This window comes from Ylistrum balloti, unplaced genomic scaffold (genome assembly GCF_031769215.1).
Source record: "Ylistrum balloti isolate Yb309-2 unplaced genomic scaffold, AGI_CSIRO_Ybal_v1 Utg371500, whole genome shotgun sequence".
In the NCBI taxonomy this organism is placed as follows: Eukaryota; Metazoa; Mollusca; class Bivalvia; order Pectinida; family Pectinidae; genus Ylistrum; species Ylistrum balloti.
The window spans coordinates 216,622-232,453 of NW_026782775.1; the positions used below are offsets into that span (position 1 = coordinate 216,622).

Genomic DNA, 15,832 nt, shown 5'->3' on the forward strand with positions numbered 1-15,832 from the left:
TGTAATAACTGAGAATCTTAGACCTTTTTATAGGAAACATCTCCTGAGCTTCATATAGTTTTAGATATGGATGTAGAGGCATTTTTTTGCCTGTGTCCTTTACTTACTTGTTACTTGTTATTCATTATTACTTATATAAGGAAATGTACATGTCAGTATTATGTTTTCAAATTCCTATTCGTATGCCTGATGTTTTGCTGATTGATGATACCATTATTTAATTTGAAGTATTGCAGCATATCCACGAATTTCAGTGTATTAAATAACAGTTAGATCAATGTTATAGCAATTGAGAATTCACTATAGGTACATTTTTAAGGAAGGCCTAACACTCAACACAAGAGAGACGAGCACATAGAGTAAGGGAGGTAAATCTGACTTAAGTTATTGGTGTACTGAACCGAACGCACCCTAGGAAGCAATGAGCAGAAACGATTCACGCCATATCGAGTTGCCGTTTATAACTGAAAACGACCAATAACTAAGGTTACATACCTGTTTACATGTTGCTAAATTTAGGCTTCCGTGTTACAAAGTTATGAGAATGAACTACCCATCCTTCGACAGAACACGTACATGTGAGTAAATTCTTCAGTTTTGTTATTTTCCTCCCAAAGTCCAAATATCTAGACCAGTTTGACGACATACAAATTGAACCTGAACATCAGGAATCGGACTTGTAGATCATAGAGCAGAAATCATACATATGAAATCACTTTAAAATACACACTACTATATACCATGTATAAAACTATATTTCAAATATAGAACGCCCTTTTCCTGTGTCTGAGCTAGCTTTTCGATCAGATCTGCCGTCCGGTTAAAATATCGGTAATTAACAGATTAATGACACTTTACAATGTGGAAAACTAGAATGAATCGAGGAAGAATTGAAAATGCACGAAAATGCATGATACCACACGATACCAGTACAGAAAATCATATCATCCGAATTCAATTATCGAGATATTTCATGCATCAAAGATAGATACATTTATCTGAACCGCCCTCCTCCCTCAAGATAAAAAAGGAAGAAAGGGTGGAGAGAAAATCTAATTATTTCTGCAACAGGAAAAGATATCTAAAAAGGAGGAAGCAGACCTGGTAACAATTATGTTGAAACCAGAGCATTGAAATTTAATTGTTTTAAAATATATATATAAATATATAGATAGATATTTTTTAGTCGGGCAACAGGGATCAAAATAATGTGGAGATTTCTAATTTTATTATTTGTGATTTTATTATTGCCTTGCTCATGGTCACTATTGACCATGAGTAAGGCAATAAAGCAATCATGGATAGACAATCAGAATCGTTTGCACAAGGATCAATATAACACGCCCAAATTCTTTAAGTCAAATTAGCTGTAACCATGTTGTTATGACATTATATGACTGCATTATCCTGTTTTCTTGTCTTCTGGAACAACAGAAACAGTCTATATACATTGTATATTAGTTAAAGAGCCGGAGAAATTTTAAGTTATATACATGTTTAAATTGTTGATTTAAATATATAAAACTTTAATATGCTATTTCAGTTTAGTGAGTTTGAGAAAAAATTCTCAGTCTAGAGAATTCACAGAAATCAACATTATGGTAACCAGGGGCATATGATGAAGGGATACACAATGTCTATATCTCTGTAAAGTTACAGCCAAGGAATTTGAAATATGTAGCCTTACTGTCGTTATAAACCAATTTTTACCAAAACTAAATCTAATGATTTTTAGATAATAACCCTCTCAAAGTTTAACACATACATAGTTGTCCTTCTCTGTTACAGAAATATGAAGTTCAAAACAGTAAGGGAGGGACAGCAAGCTGTTGTATTCAACTATCTAGGTGAAGGTCGTTTGATCATTGGACCAGAAAGGGTATGTACATGATAGGAGTTGCAAAGGACTGTTTCCATTTGTTGATTCATGTTTTCCAGAGTTGGGGAGAAAATAGAGTGTTAGTTAAAAAGCTTGCCAATACACGATGAAACAACATAGTGAAGCAATGAAAGAAAGTAAAAGAAAAACAATTGAACTTTTTTTTCAACTTCTACATACACATGTCTATTTTATTAAAAGAGTTTAAACAGCGTATTATAAACTACACTTAATAAAGCTGATAGAAATGAGTCCAACACAGGAGGACCTTGGTTTTTTCTGAATTTGATGACACATGTTGTTTAAATGTTGATGACTACTGTTTCTTAATTGGAAACATGTAAACATGTAAACAACACTGTCATACAATTTAGATAAAAGGAAGAATCTTCTGTGTTGGACTCACTCCTATCAGCTTTATTATGTGGATTAATCCAATGAGACCTTGTGTTATGCCTCCATAGCCTCCCTCCCCTCCAACCCCTACCTTCAGTAGTAGAGTTATTTGTCACTTTCTTTAATTCTGTGTTAATGGGAGATCATCAGTGTAAAACCCAATCAGTATTATTTTCCTGCTAAAACGACGATATAATTGAGATTGTTAAACAACATCTTCAAACACAAGCTTGACAATTGTCACCTTATAAATGTTTGACTGTTTACAGAGCTGTTCCAATGATGGGACAAAATTATCTCTGTTTCAAAAGATATACTAAATGTGATATCAACTACTCAACATCAAAGCCAAAGTTGAAAGAGAATGACACATTTTTTCATTTTTCAATGTCAAGTTCATTTTCTTAGAATTTTTTTTTTTGCTAAATTTCATTACAGGGATAATTTTGAAGAACATAATTCACAATAATCCATTTTCATAAGCTCACCTAGCCCGAAGGGCCATGTAAGCTATAGGGATGTTGTGGTATCGGATGTGTGTCAGTTTTTACTATATATTGCAACTATTCATGAACAGATTCCTATCAAATTTGGTCTGCACCAATTTCGTGTAAAAAGTAGGTGCTCAGCATCAGGCGTTAAACACATTCATAACTGATAAGTTGTCCTTGGGTTTGGTTCCACAACAGGAAAGATTATGTCTCTGAAGTCATTGAGATTCCCATCTCATAGCTTAGCAGCATTGCTGGACATCAAGAGAACAGTATTGATCTCTGTGTCCACCCGTAGGGAATATCAAGCTGTGTTTGAAGGATGAGGCTCATCAATGGAAATATTTTCCTTCTGAAGAAATGCAAAGTTTTGCAATATCGACTTGAATATCCAGGTGAACGATACAGGCCCTCTAGGCCTCTTGTCTTAAATCTGAAATGAAGGTCTACAGGTCTTGATATATTTTTTTTGTACTAAATTCATCAAATGATGTTGATCTAAAGAGCTAACGGAAAGTAGTCTCTAAATTTTGTCATATGATTCAAACTCTGTGTTATAGGCCTAGAAAGTCTCTCAAATTTATCTAACTTAATTACCAAATACAGGCACATATCTATCATTCTTTAGTGTAAGACTTAATGTTTGAGTGTCCTCTTCATTGCAAATTCAGAACAACAAACAACAAAGAAAGATGTGTTATATAAATGTACATTGTAAATACATAATTATGTTTGATGGTTACATTGTTTTGGCAGGTATTTCTGTACCGAGAAAGACTACAGTACCTAAAATCCTACACAGCCAATCAATATCAGTTCTTAGTGCTGAAGGATAAAGATGGTGTTGTCACACACAAACGAGGGTAGGTACCCATACAGAACGATATTGTTTGATGAACAAACAAAGGTAGATACTGAAGGATAAGGAGGTACTGTATTTCTTGTGTTATATTCAGTTGTGTAGTAGTAAAAGGCACTCATCTTTCAAGTAGGTGACCAGATTACCAAATCAGACCTGGAAAAGTATATCGTCTGTTTCAAGTCTGACATGGAAAGGTATTCTCTGTATCAAGTCTGACATGGAAAGGTATTCTCTGTATCAGGTCTGACATGGAAAGGTATTCTCTGTATCAAGTCTGACATGGAAACATATTCTCTGTATCAAGTCTTACATGGAAAGGTATTCTCTGTATCAGGTCTGACATGGAAAGGTATTCTCTGTAAGTTTGACATGGAAAGGTATTCTCTGTATCAGGTCTGACATGGAAAGGTATTCTCTGTATCAAGTCTGACATGGAAAGGTATTCTCTGTATCAAGTCTGACATGGAAACGTATTCTCTGTATCAAGTCGGACATGGAAAGGTATTCTCTGTAAGTTTGACATGGAAAGGTATTCTCTGTATCAAGTCTGACATGGAAAGGTATTCTCTGTATCAAGTCTGACATGGAAAGGTATTCTCTGTATCAAGTCTGACCTGGAAAGGTATTCTCTGTAAGTCTGGCATGGAAAGGTATTCTCTGTAAGTCTGACATGGAAAGGTATTCTCTGTAAGTTTGACATGGAAAGGTATTCTCTGTATCAAGTCTGACATGGAAAGGTATTCTCTGTAAGTCTGACATGGAAAGGTATTCTCTGTATCATGACTGACATGGAAAGGTATTCTCTGTATTAAGTCTGACATGGAAAGGTATTATCTGTATCATGACTGACATGGAAAGGTATTCTTTGTATCAAGTCTGACATGGAAAGGTATTATCTGTATCATGACTGACATGGAAAGGTATTCTTTGTATCAAGTCTGACATGGAAAGGTATAGTCTGACCTGGAAAGGTATTCTCTGTAAGTCTGACATGGAAAGGTATTCTCTGTATCAAGTCTGACATGGAAAGGTATTCAAGAGTGATGTAAGATGTATGCTTGTTTGAAATAAATGGTTTAAAATAAAAAAGATGATAGCTTGTTTCAGAAAACTGTTTTAAAATAAATGAAGTTTATAACTATATATATTGTAAATGTAAGTACACAATTATTGCAAAAATAAGCAAGACAAGTTGTGTTGGATGTACCTGTATTCATATTTTCAAAGCATTGCAGGATTTAGTAGCAGACTGGATGGATGGTTAAAAACAACTAGAATTACTTGTTTGAGACTTTATTTTAAACACCAAACCCAGTAACTTTTGAAAGTGGCTTTCATGGATTTTGAGGAAGCAGTGAAAGGATACTGCAAAACCCCACTGGTGTAACATCACAACAAAAACACTATTATATATGTGTAATTTGTTTTCAGTATATATGGACTGTGATATAAATATAGAGACCTCTATGACTAATTATATGATGCATTCTAACATGTTTCAGATCATGTGTTGTTTTCAGTAATATTTCTGACCTTCTGTTGTTTTTTTTAAATATTTTAGACAATGTGTTGTTTTCTGAAATATTTCAGACCATGTGCTGTTTTCCAAAATATTTCAGACCATGTGTGTTTTTCCAAAATATTTCAGACTGTGTGTGTTTTTCCAAAATATTTCAGACCATGTGAGGTTTTCCATAACACCATGATGTATGACAGTATTGAAATCAAAGATGCCACAAAAATAGATGCCAATCATCTCATTGTTGTTTACAAGCGTCTAAAGGACAATGATGTGCAGCGCAGAATTATCCAGGGCCCTACAGTGTTTGTTCCTGAGGCAGAAGAATGGTAACTTTTTTGTCTTTTGAAGTCCAGAATCTGTACTATATTTTTGGTATCATATTTAACATGGAAACATTTTAGTGAACATCGTACACTTTGAAAGCTATGAGTCAGGCAGTGACTGGAAAGAAGAAAGTGGCACACTAAATATGAAATGATATTTGAACCTATTTTTTTCCAGAACTTTAAGCTTCTATATATCTAAAGCCTTACCACTCTGAGGTATATCCTAATTGGAGTATCAATTGGGAACTGTTGCTTTACTGAATATTAACACCAAGAATCACGGGACACTCTAGACTTCCGTTAGTGATACGATTTACAACATTAGAACTTCAATTAGTCAATAACCTGTAAATCACTTCCTACACCCTGTTCTGTTTTCGGCAGTGTTTTTGTGCAAGATATTTACCACCAATGAGGTTATTCCCCTTTGTAGTATTTGTTCAGTTTTGTGGTAAAAATTTAAACATTTTGTGATTATGGAAGGCTTCATCAGTTCACTTGGCACGGATGTGATGCAACTGACAAGACAAGGATGATCCCAGGACACAATAAGTTTACACAGCTGGCAATAATCCCGGATCAGTTTTACTACAATGTAAGTAATAAAAAATAGGAAAAAATATCCACATCTGTAAACAAAACTTCCGTGTTTTTAATTTGTTTTCATGGCTCTACAAATTTATTTAAATAAAATACCTGGTAATTATCACTTTGGCTAGCTTGACATCACCAAAAAAATTCTGATGTGCCCAATACGTCAACTGTAGATTACTGACAAATATCAATTTGTATTCAACAAAAAACAATCCTATTGCATATCATGTTAAAATTTGATCACTGTAACATCATTTCCTGTATGCTGTTGATATAGCAGTAATTATGAATGAAAATTCATCTTTGTTTAAAATTGCTTCATTGTTTAAAATCGATTTTGAGCCTAAATTTGATTATGCCAAAATAAGTACATCTACAGTATGGAGACAGTAATTACTGACAGGTGAGCCGATCGATTCTGAATTCTTTTAATATTCAATTCAAATTAAACTTAAAATATAAAATTTTCTGCCAGCTTTCTTTAAATGCTAGTTCTATCACTGTTGCTATTCCCTTAATGTCTAGACAAACCATTACATTTACATCCTAATAGAGCTGATACAAAAGTCTAGAATTGATAATTTTCTAAGGTACGAGATGTAAGGACAGTGGATGATACCATGATCACAGTGAAACTCATGATTTTTTACAATCTGAACGAGATACTCAAAATGGTGAGTATGGCTTTTACTCTGACTGAATTGTGATTATCTTTCTGTCCCCATCCAAAATGCAGCTTATATTTTCTAACATAATGGCCATATGTTCTATTTATCCCGCAACATTGATTGAAAATCAGATCTTTTTGTTGTTCAATCTTTGTTTACTTGCGTTGACGTTACACAGAATTTTGCCTGATGATTTATGCCAAAATAATCGCCCAGCTGGGAAATATTGTTTCAAACTTCAACAAATATGACAGCGATTTCATGAAATTTGATGAATAATTCATTTTGATATACAAAATTGCTTATTTCATCAGTTATTCATATTGCTAAACTAAGTATTTAAGTAAGTTCAAAAAGTAATTCTGTCAAATTAATACACATGCTTTATAATACAGCTGTTTTTCTGTCACGGTCGTAGAAAGCATAAAAAGATATGTAACATGTGCATTACAACAATGGCTGCACCATATGTAGGATAACATCACTTCTCAACATAACATAGTGTGACCATACATTTTTGTGGTATTCAATTTTTGTGGTTTTCCAAAGATATACATTTTCATTGGCGCTTGATTTCGGGGCTAAATCTTATTTACGAAATAAGCTGGTATTATAATCCATTTCAGCTTATATCTGATTATCATTTCTTGAAGATATAACTTAATGGAATCCAAGAATTCAATGAAAATAAATCCCCACTAAAAATGATAATTTTACAGTATTAGGTATGACTCAAAGGCGATGATTAATGTTTCAATCAAAAACTAATTTCAATTCAAAATGTTTAATTCAAACTTACAGATGAAGATTTAATGCTCAAAATAGATTGACATTATGTGCCAAAATGGTTATCACTAAGGACAGAACATAAAAAATTATGTGGCATAGTATATTCTAGTCTGCACAAATGGCTGTTTTTTATTGTAAAAAAAAAACGACAAAAAACTTAGTCACCATGATATGTCAGACCTGTATTGTTAATATTTAAAGAAATCTTGATTGTTAAACATTTGAATTGGAAATTAAGAAAAACAATTGATGCAGAATTTGATAACAGACATGAATGTTTTGTCTTTTTTTCATTTGAATAGCTGGACACAACCCATGATCCAGTGGCTGACATGATTAAGTAAGTATTGATGCTCGAACTATATTGTTTTCTGATCTGATGATCTTTCAATGCAGTATTAATATTATGATCATGTTTGCTTGTGAAATTATCTTTACATTATTTAACATTCATGTAATATTACGATGTGCAGTTTAAATGTATGATATGCATTTAAAAAATTGGAGAAAAAAGGAAAAAAAATTATCTTGTTTAATTTTCTCATAAGATTGCCTTTGTTTAAATCTAAATTTCCTATAAATGATTTGTATAGCAAATCTGAATATGTCGTTATACTTGATAACATTTAGGTTTATAAATTCTGTTCTATGAATGACAGTTGAGATATACATTAATGTACTAGGTAATTAAATGATCTATACACAATAATCAAACAGGATCATCATACTAGTATGAAGTTTCAGAAAATACTGTCTGGATATGGTGGAGCGGATACTTTTAGAAAATACTGTCTGGATATGGTGGAGCGGATACTTTTAGAAAATACTGTCTGGATATGGTGGAGCGGATACTTTTAGAAAATACTGTCTGGATATGGTGGAGCGGATACTTTTAGAAAATACTGTCTGGATATGGCAGAGCGGATACTTTTAGAAAATACTGTCTGGATATGGTAGAGTGGATACTTTTAGAAAATACTGTCTGGATATGGTGGAGCGGATACTTTTAGAAAATACTGTCTGGATATGGTAGAGTGGATACTTTTAGAAAATACTGTCTGGATATGGTAGAGTGGATACTTTTAGAAAATACTGTCTGGATATGGTGGAGCAGATACTTTTAGAAAATACTGTCTGGATATGGCAGAGCGGATACTTTTAGAAAATACTGTCTGGATATGGTAGAGTGGTTAATTTTAGTATTTCTTACTTTCATCATTTTTTTTTCAGTGCTGTTTGTGCTGATATTATCACATTTGCAGGAAAGAACACGTAAGTTGAATTTCCTTATAAGGCAAAAGCAATTAACTTTTATTCTCTTTCCTTCATTCCTTTGTCTCTGTTTTGATAATTGAGATTTTTTTCTGATAATTAATGGTAAAATTTTGGATTAAAGTTCTATGATGGTCATTATAAATATTACAATGATATAATGTATTACATCTCTTCTAAACAATATCAACAATGATACAATGTAGGGGAAATAATTCATACATCTTTGACTTTTTTAACCGATGAAAAAAACTGCATTAATTGAAGTTTTCTTATTTCTCTTGTTTATTTCAATGGACAGATTTGAAGATTTCTTAAGAAATACTCACAAACTAAGCGAGCTATCCTCATTTCCTGAGCTCACACACAGGGCAGAACGGATAGGCTACCAAATACAAAAGGTTGTCTTTCGTGGTTACCATGCAAATGACCGTCTACAGGTACATTCATTTTGATCATCACTTTTATTCATATGGACCAGATTCTGATTTGCATAGAATTCTAATACTCTAATTTTGAATTTGGTAGAAAAAATATCTTATTGAATTTAGCGCACCATCATCAGATCGTCCGTGGTCTGTCCACTGAAGACTGAAGAAGGGAAAAAATCCAACTTTCAATTCGCAAGTGAAGATCAAACAATAGTGGGCTTAAAGATCTTTTTGAGATCCGTTGCTTGAATGATAAATTGATAAGTGAACACTTGTCCTTTTTCAGTTTTGATTTAACCAACATGTACCTGAAGCTCTTTAGAACTGGCAGTGAAATGCTCTTGTTTATTCCTGTTTGTTATTTACTTCATTCTTATAGTTATGTTAATATCCATTTGAAAATAGCAACATCAACAGAGTTGAAACCAATATAGTTCGGAAATTTTATTTTCAGTACAACTTGAATGTGAATTCATAACCTTGTTTATACTGTTATTATTTCAAGTTTGTACCATTGTATATGAAGTTGATAAATGTTTGTCTCAAACCCATCAGCGTTGGTTTTATTTATAGCATACTTTTTCATAAATAATTTCAACTGGTTAACTTTTTTATATAGTTTACTATGGACTTTTCCAGTAAAACATCTCTTCCAGTTCAGTACTCTAGATTTTAATAAAGGAGTACCACCTACAGAATTTAATTGATGATTTGCTTAGAAGTAATAGACAGGAAACTGAACCATGGACAGAAAGGATTTATTGGATCCTGGAGTCAAATAGGTTATCATCGGAAAAGCTGCATTGTCATTACTGACTCAATTCTGTTTCTGTTTACATCAGCTGATGCAAAGTTCTGCCATCGAGACCAGGACACAGTTGAGGTTGAATGCAGAAATTGAAGAAATGAAACAACACCTCCAGAATTTCAAATTATCTAAAGAAGAAGCTCGCACTAAGCTTAGTAAGTATTCAGTAAATCAGTATACATGATTTTCTTGTCATCAGTAATGTTAACACAAAAATCATTATATAGTAAAGTATACAGAAAACAAAACTTTTTGTTGAATCATCTCCGACCTTTATACTTGAAAGGCTCTATTTATAGCCTTACAGATACTGTAAAGTCATTAATTTATGTGGTTGTTTATTTTCGTTGATTTCAAGGGTACTCAATACATGAATTCAAATGCCCATGAACTGTTAAAATTAGTTTACGTAGATTGATTGATTTCAGGGAATCATGTGTCTACGAAAAACTGAGTTTTCTTTTTTAAATTGCAAAATTTGAGTCCCTAGAGAAGATGAACTTACAGAGCATGTGAAGATGTGTTCAATTACCTATTACACTTTATAGTGTGTGTGGCGAGCATTTGTATCATGTTCACTGAGATAGCAACCAATTAACACATGGAAACACCCAACCTACTGGCAGAGAGAGAGGATACCTAGGTCATATTTCAGTGACCAATGGTTTTGGAAATGCAGTAAATACAAAATTGTAGTTTCCTGACAGAATTTCAAAATGTGCTATTTTTTTGCACACAGTGGGATAATTCCTTTCTTTTGCATAGAAACGGGGTGCGAGAATTGTGGGTAATATTTTCTATTTGGAATGTTTCTGTCTTTGCCTTTGATTGGCGGTGGAAAACTTTGAAAAGATGGGCTGATATCATAATGTTCAGTGGTGTTAATGATCATGTTTACAAGTGATTAATTGAAAAGATAAGAAGAGAGTGAGGTCATGGTGTCATCATTAAGAGGGAAATGTTGCAGCCATGGAATCTATGATGCGGAAAGCATTTTCCCACATTGTTAGTGGTTTCCAAGTTCCCCGCAAGAATAGTGTCAGGGTAAGAGAGAGATACAGAGAGATAGAAAGACATGAAGAGAGAGAGAGAGAGAGAGAGAGAGAGAGAGATGGAGCAGAAATAAGGGATTGTTGGGTGTAGGAGAGGATGGAGGTGATAGGGCACCGGTTGTGAAAGTTTGGTGTACCCTATTTATATAGAAACAAGAAATTATACATAATTTGAATGGATTCTAAATTAAGTTTACTCTTATGGCAGAACAAGAAATGGAGAAAGCGGAACAGGATCATAAACAAATGATTGACAACATGAAACAAGTACATGAACTGGAGATAAAACAGCTGCAGCACGAACAGTCTCTAAAGGTTGCAGCTATGACCACATCCAGCAAGTTAGGTAGGTTATACGATTGATTTCTGTAAAAATTGTGAAAAACTTGAATATTTTCAGAGAATGAAATGGATAAAACATTACTTAAGATCTTTTTAGTAAAATATTTCAAAATTATGCAAGTTTTTCAATATTTTGTCACAAAAACTATCTAAAAAACTCCCTTTTATCAGAGTTTGCTCATTTTCAAGGTTAGGTCAAGACATTCTGTACAACGTATCACCAATAATTTATTTCTTTTTCTTTAGATGATCAGAAAGCTAAGAACAGCAAGGAAATTGAGCATCTATCAAAGTTAAGTGATTTAGGTGTAGATGTTACCTTGTACCTGACTCTACAACACAAACCACCAACTGACCAGGAAATTCGTGTATCTACACCAGTATTTACTCATACTGATTTATAATGGAAACAGAAAAACGCAGGCTAAGAGGAAATACGGGTGCTACCATGATAATAAAAAAATGTGGACTCAAAAACATGGGTTGTCATCATACTGTTTAAAAAATGAATGTGCTGACAAATTGAAGCCGACTTCACCATGCACACCTATTGCCGAAAAAATGAGTTGGCAATCAGACAAGACAAGAAATTTAGACTACCATCTCCGTAAAATATTCTACTCATGAAAATGTTTATCACAGTTTTCTGCTGAAATAGTTTTCTATATCAGAGAAACATGGAAACAATTTGACAATCTTACTTTGAAGTGCTCCTGTGGAGTGTGATGATAGTCCCAAGAATGTTCTGGGTGTATCTTATCTTGTAACAGCGTAAATATACAGTTAACATACAGATTAATCTTTCATTGACTTTTTTATGTATGTTTTTTCATCTTCCTAACTAAAGTTTGCAAGGCAATGAAGACATAACATCATCATGATATGATATGTACCTTGCTTCACCAAAAAGTTCTGAAATTACTTGTATACTTGCATTCTACACATGTTAAGTCATGACTTGATCTTCCAGTAAATGTCAGTAAGTTTGACAGTCTCCAGTAAGGTTTTGGTCCCACACTTGAGTCTTGAAAATGACATCTTCAATTCAAAAGAATCTTCATTAAAGATAGATATAAAATAAGTGAGAGTGAACTGGATTTCGACAATAATAAATGTATATATACCTGTATATATATGATCTTAGTGGGGATATTAAACATAGGTATCATCTATTTACGAGCCATGCTAACTTCAGAAAAATGAAACTAACAAAAGTCAACATTTGGTTTTCATGTTCATTAGGTTAAAATCAAGATACAGTTATAAATAAGAAATCATGGTAATACATTTGTGTAATGCCTGTACATACCAGTGGCATTTATAGGTACAAATTACTGTGATATAACCTAAATATCCATGCTTCTAACTGAAAGCTAGGTTAATATATCTCTTTCAAGTCAAATTATGGTATTTTGTATTGTAAAGTTATGTAATCATGGGTGAAATCTTAATTTTAGTTTTGTTTTTGTCAGTTTACTTTTATTGGCTTTTACCTTCAATCCTTCTCTAGTTTGGACCTTTAGTGTCACTGATGCGTCCTAGAAGCAGGGACAACTTGATGATGTAGTTTTTTTACGAGTATCTACTGTGCAATTCTTGGATAAGGAAATATTTTTAGTGAAAGACTACATTCCTTTAAGTAATATATTCAGTATTTACCCCTGTACATAAAACGTTTGTGTGTTTTAACATTGTATACAGTAAAGGTTTTTTGGATGGTTAAATTTTTTGCAATTAAAACAAGGATTCATTTCTCAATAAAATCATGACACAGAGTATAAGCTTCTTGACTTCATTCTGAAGATACATGCATTTTTGCGAATTTATTCAACATTTGGAGAAAAGCAAAAATAAAACTAATCAAAATAGCCTTTACACAATTTATTATGAAGCATAGATGTTGTACACAGAGGAGACTAAAGGACACAGTGGCCTTATTATCTTCTGTCAGTTCAATCTTCATTGTGATTTTCCTTCTTACAATTAGCCTTATTTGCCTGTTCATTAAAATAGGTTTTACTGGAATATTTACAAAATGACAGGGATACACCACTGTATAATGTAGAGCTAATGGGATTTGATTTCATATACATATATATACATTAATAGGTCGTTTCTGGGTTTTCACTATCCTTGAAGGTGACATTATAAAAAAATGTAACACTTTAATTGACTTAATAAAAATATCTTGTTTATTTGTTTATTTACGGTATTTTTTAAAAAGAAATATGGGCATGTTAATTTCTAATGTCTAATTCTTCTGTGTTACTTTTAATCTTTTCAATCGAGACTTAAAAATGAAAAAATAAAGAAATGCAGTTTATTAACAAGAAATGCTACCATTGTATGATGTTACAACACGAATGTGCGGGACGTTAAGGGTTGGATATATAATTTAATATATATGATATCCATTGTTATCATGACATCTTTATTATTTATTCTTATATTTCTAATAAAGTGTTTTATTATTACTATTCTTTTATCATTTATTTATTTAAGCGGAATACAGTATCATTTTAATTTTGCACTTAATCGTTTAAAATGCATATTCCATAATTTAATAGCATTGCTGGACATTAAGAGATTATCAACTGACTGTCTCTACTCCTAGGGAATATCAAGCTGTATCCGGGGTGAGGCTCATCAGGGGAAATGTTTTCCTTCTAGTGAGATGTAAAGTTTTGCATTATTGACTTAAATATCAAGGTGAGAAAGACCGGCCGTCTTGGCGTACTTTCAAGGTCAAAAGTGTCAAAGATATGAAAATCTGCATGTGTCAAATACATTTAAATGTGTAAAATACTTCTACTCAATAAACAAAAGGCACAGGATGCTGTTATTGAGTCCCTAGCATCCTGGGATGACATGCTACCTAGGTTGTTTATATTAATAACCTTGACCCACTTTCAAGAAAAAATGAGTTGAAATATTTTAACGACTTCCTTTCAATAACTTCAAGAGCCATACCCACTCCTCGACCGATATTATTTTATATAAAAAAGCATGATTTTCTATTTTTCTCGGGTAGCAAAAGTTCTGACTAACCTTGTAATACAGCAATTTAAAGTAAATCGCTACCAATCTAACGTAACAAATAGTTAAAAAAAATGGAAACGACTCGGTGCTAATTCATAATTATGCGGGAAGTCCTGTCCTCTGACGCATGCACAAAGAACTGTAAATAAATCTTCCGTCTTCCAACATGGCAGAAAGCGGTAAAATATCTTTACAAGTGATGTCACATGGACGTACTACTCACCTCTTCCTCCATTTTTGTTTTGGTTCTGACTAATGAAGACCAAAGGTGATATATACGAGATCTGTCCACCTGCACGACACTTAGAAGACAACGAATGTGATATTATATACTGAAATAACAATTACAAATATTTAATAAAACATAATAAGATATGTCAGTGTTCTGATAAAATGCATCTTTATACTTATTTCTCATTTGAAACTGGAAATAACACATACAATCATTATCCTAATTCATATATCGGATAGCATGCATTATTGGAAGATATGCAATGAATATTGAAAATACAAATTTAGTCTTTTGAATAATATTTTTTTATTTCATGGACCAATAACTTGATTGCGAATATCTGACCCGTGATACAACGAGACATTGTGTGTAAGATGTTATCTTACATTCACATCACTCAAACGTTTGAAAAGAAAATCGTCAAAAATTTGGCCTCTGAGGATTACTAGCGATACAATAGTGAGTATATTTAATCAAACCTATACGCAATGCTAAATTTGATTTATATTACAATTAGTACAAAACAACCACATATATATAGTAAACCTGGAAGGAAAAGATAGTTTCTGTAAGTAGATATGTATACTTTCTACTAAAACTAGGATGTTATGTTCAAAATACTCGAAGGATTTAAAATTGTATAGTTCGGTTATAGAGAGCGCAGACAGCGTTTTATGACATTGTGATAATTCAAAATCAACAATCTTAAGCAAGCCATGAGAACAATCGACCCGTTGGCTGGATTAAAAATTACTTTGTTTTTGTTTTTCCCCCTGTATATCACCAATATCAAGTGATCTTATATATCAAAGCAACATTTTGTTATTAAAATATTCAAATACAACATTAGATTCGTTATCGCTGACGACATGAGTGCGCCATTACTGCGGCAAACCCTCTGAAACCCACCAAATCGCTTGCAGGAAAAGCACAGCTCGTCTTCTCTTTCTTTTTAGGAGCTTAACGTCCTTGTTCCGGTTATAACCGAGCCTAGGGCACTAAAGCACGACTCGACGCACGTGTCTGACGTTTAAACTCCCTGACCCCAGTGACCAATTTGGGCCGAAACCGAAAGTAACCATAAGACTCAGCGACTGGCTTCAACGCTGAAGCCACGACCAATCACAGT

General features: G+C 33.1%; 1 protein-coding gene across 1 annotated transcript; it reads left to right on the forward strand.

Moving 5' to 3' along the window:
- Window positions 1-462: 462 nt before the first annotated feature.
- On the forward strand, window positions 463-13,906 carry LOC132562749 (uncharacterized). The gene is made up of 12 exons (XM_060227507.1): window positions 463-578; window positions 1,789-1,879; window positions 3,523-3,629; window positions 5,306-5,476; window positions 5,960-6,071; window positions 6,661-6,744; window positions 7,830-7,867; window positions 8,758-8,799; window positions 9,101-9,239; window positions 10,073-10,193; window positions 11,299-11,436; window positions 11,679-13,906. The coding sequence occupies exons 2-12, from the start codon at window positions 1,793-1,795 to the stop codon at window positions 11,834-11,836; spliced, it is 1,197 nt and encodes a 398-aa protein (XP_060083490.1). The 5' UTR covers window positions 463-578; window positions 1,789-1,792; the 3' UTR covers window positions 11,837-13,906.
- The last annotated feature ends 1,926 nt before the right edge of the window (window positions 13,907-15,832 follow it).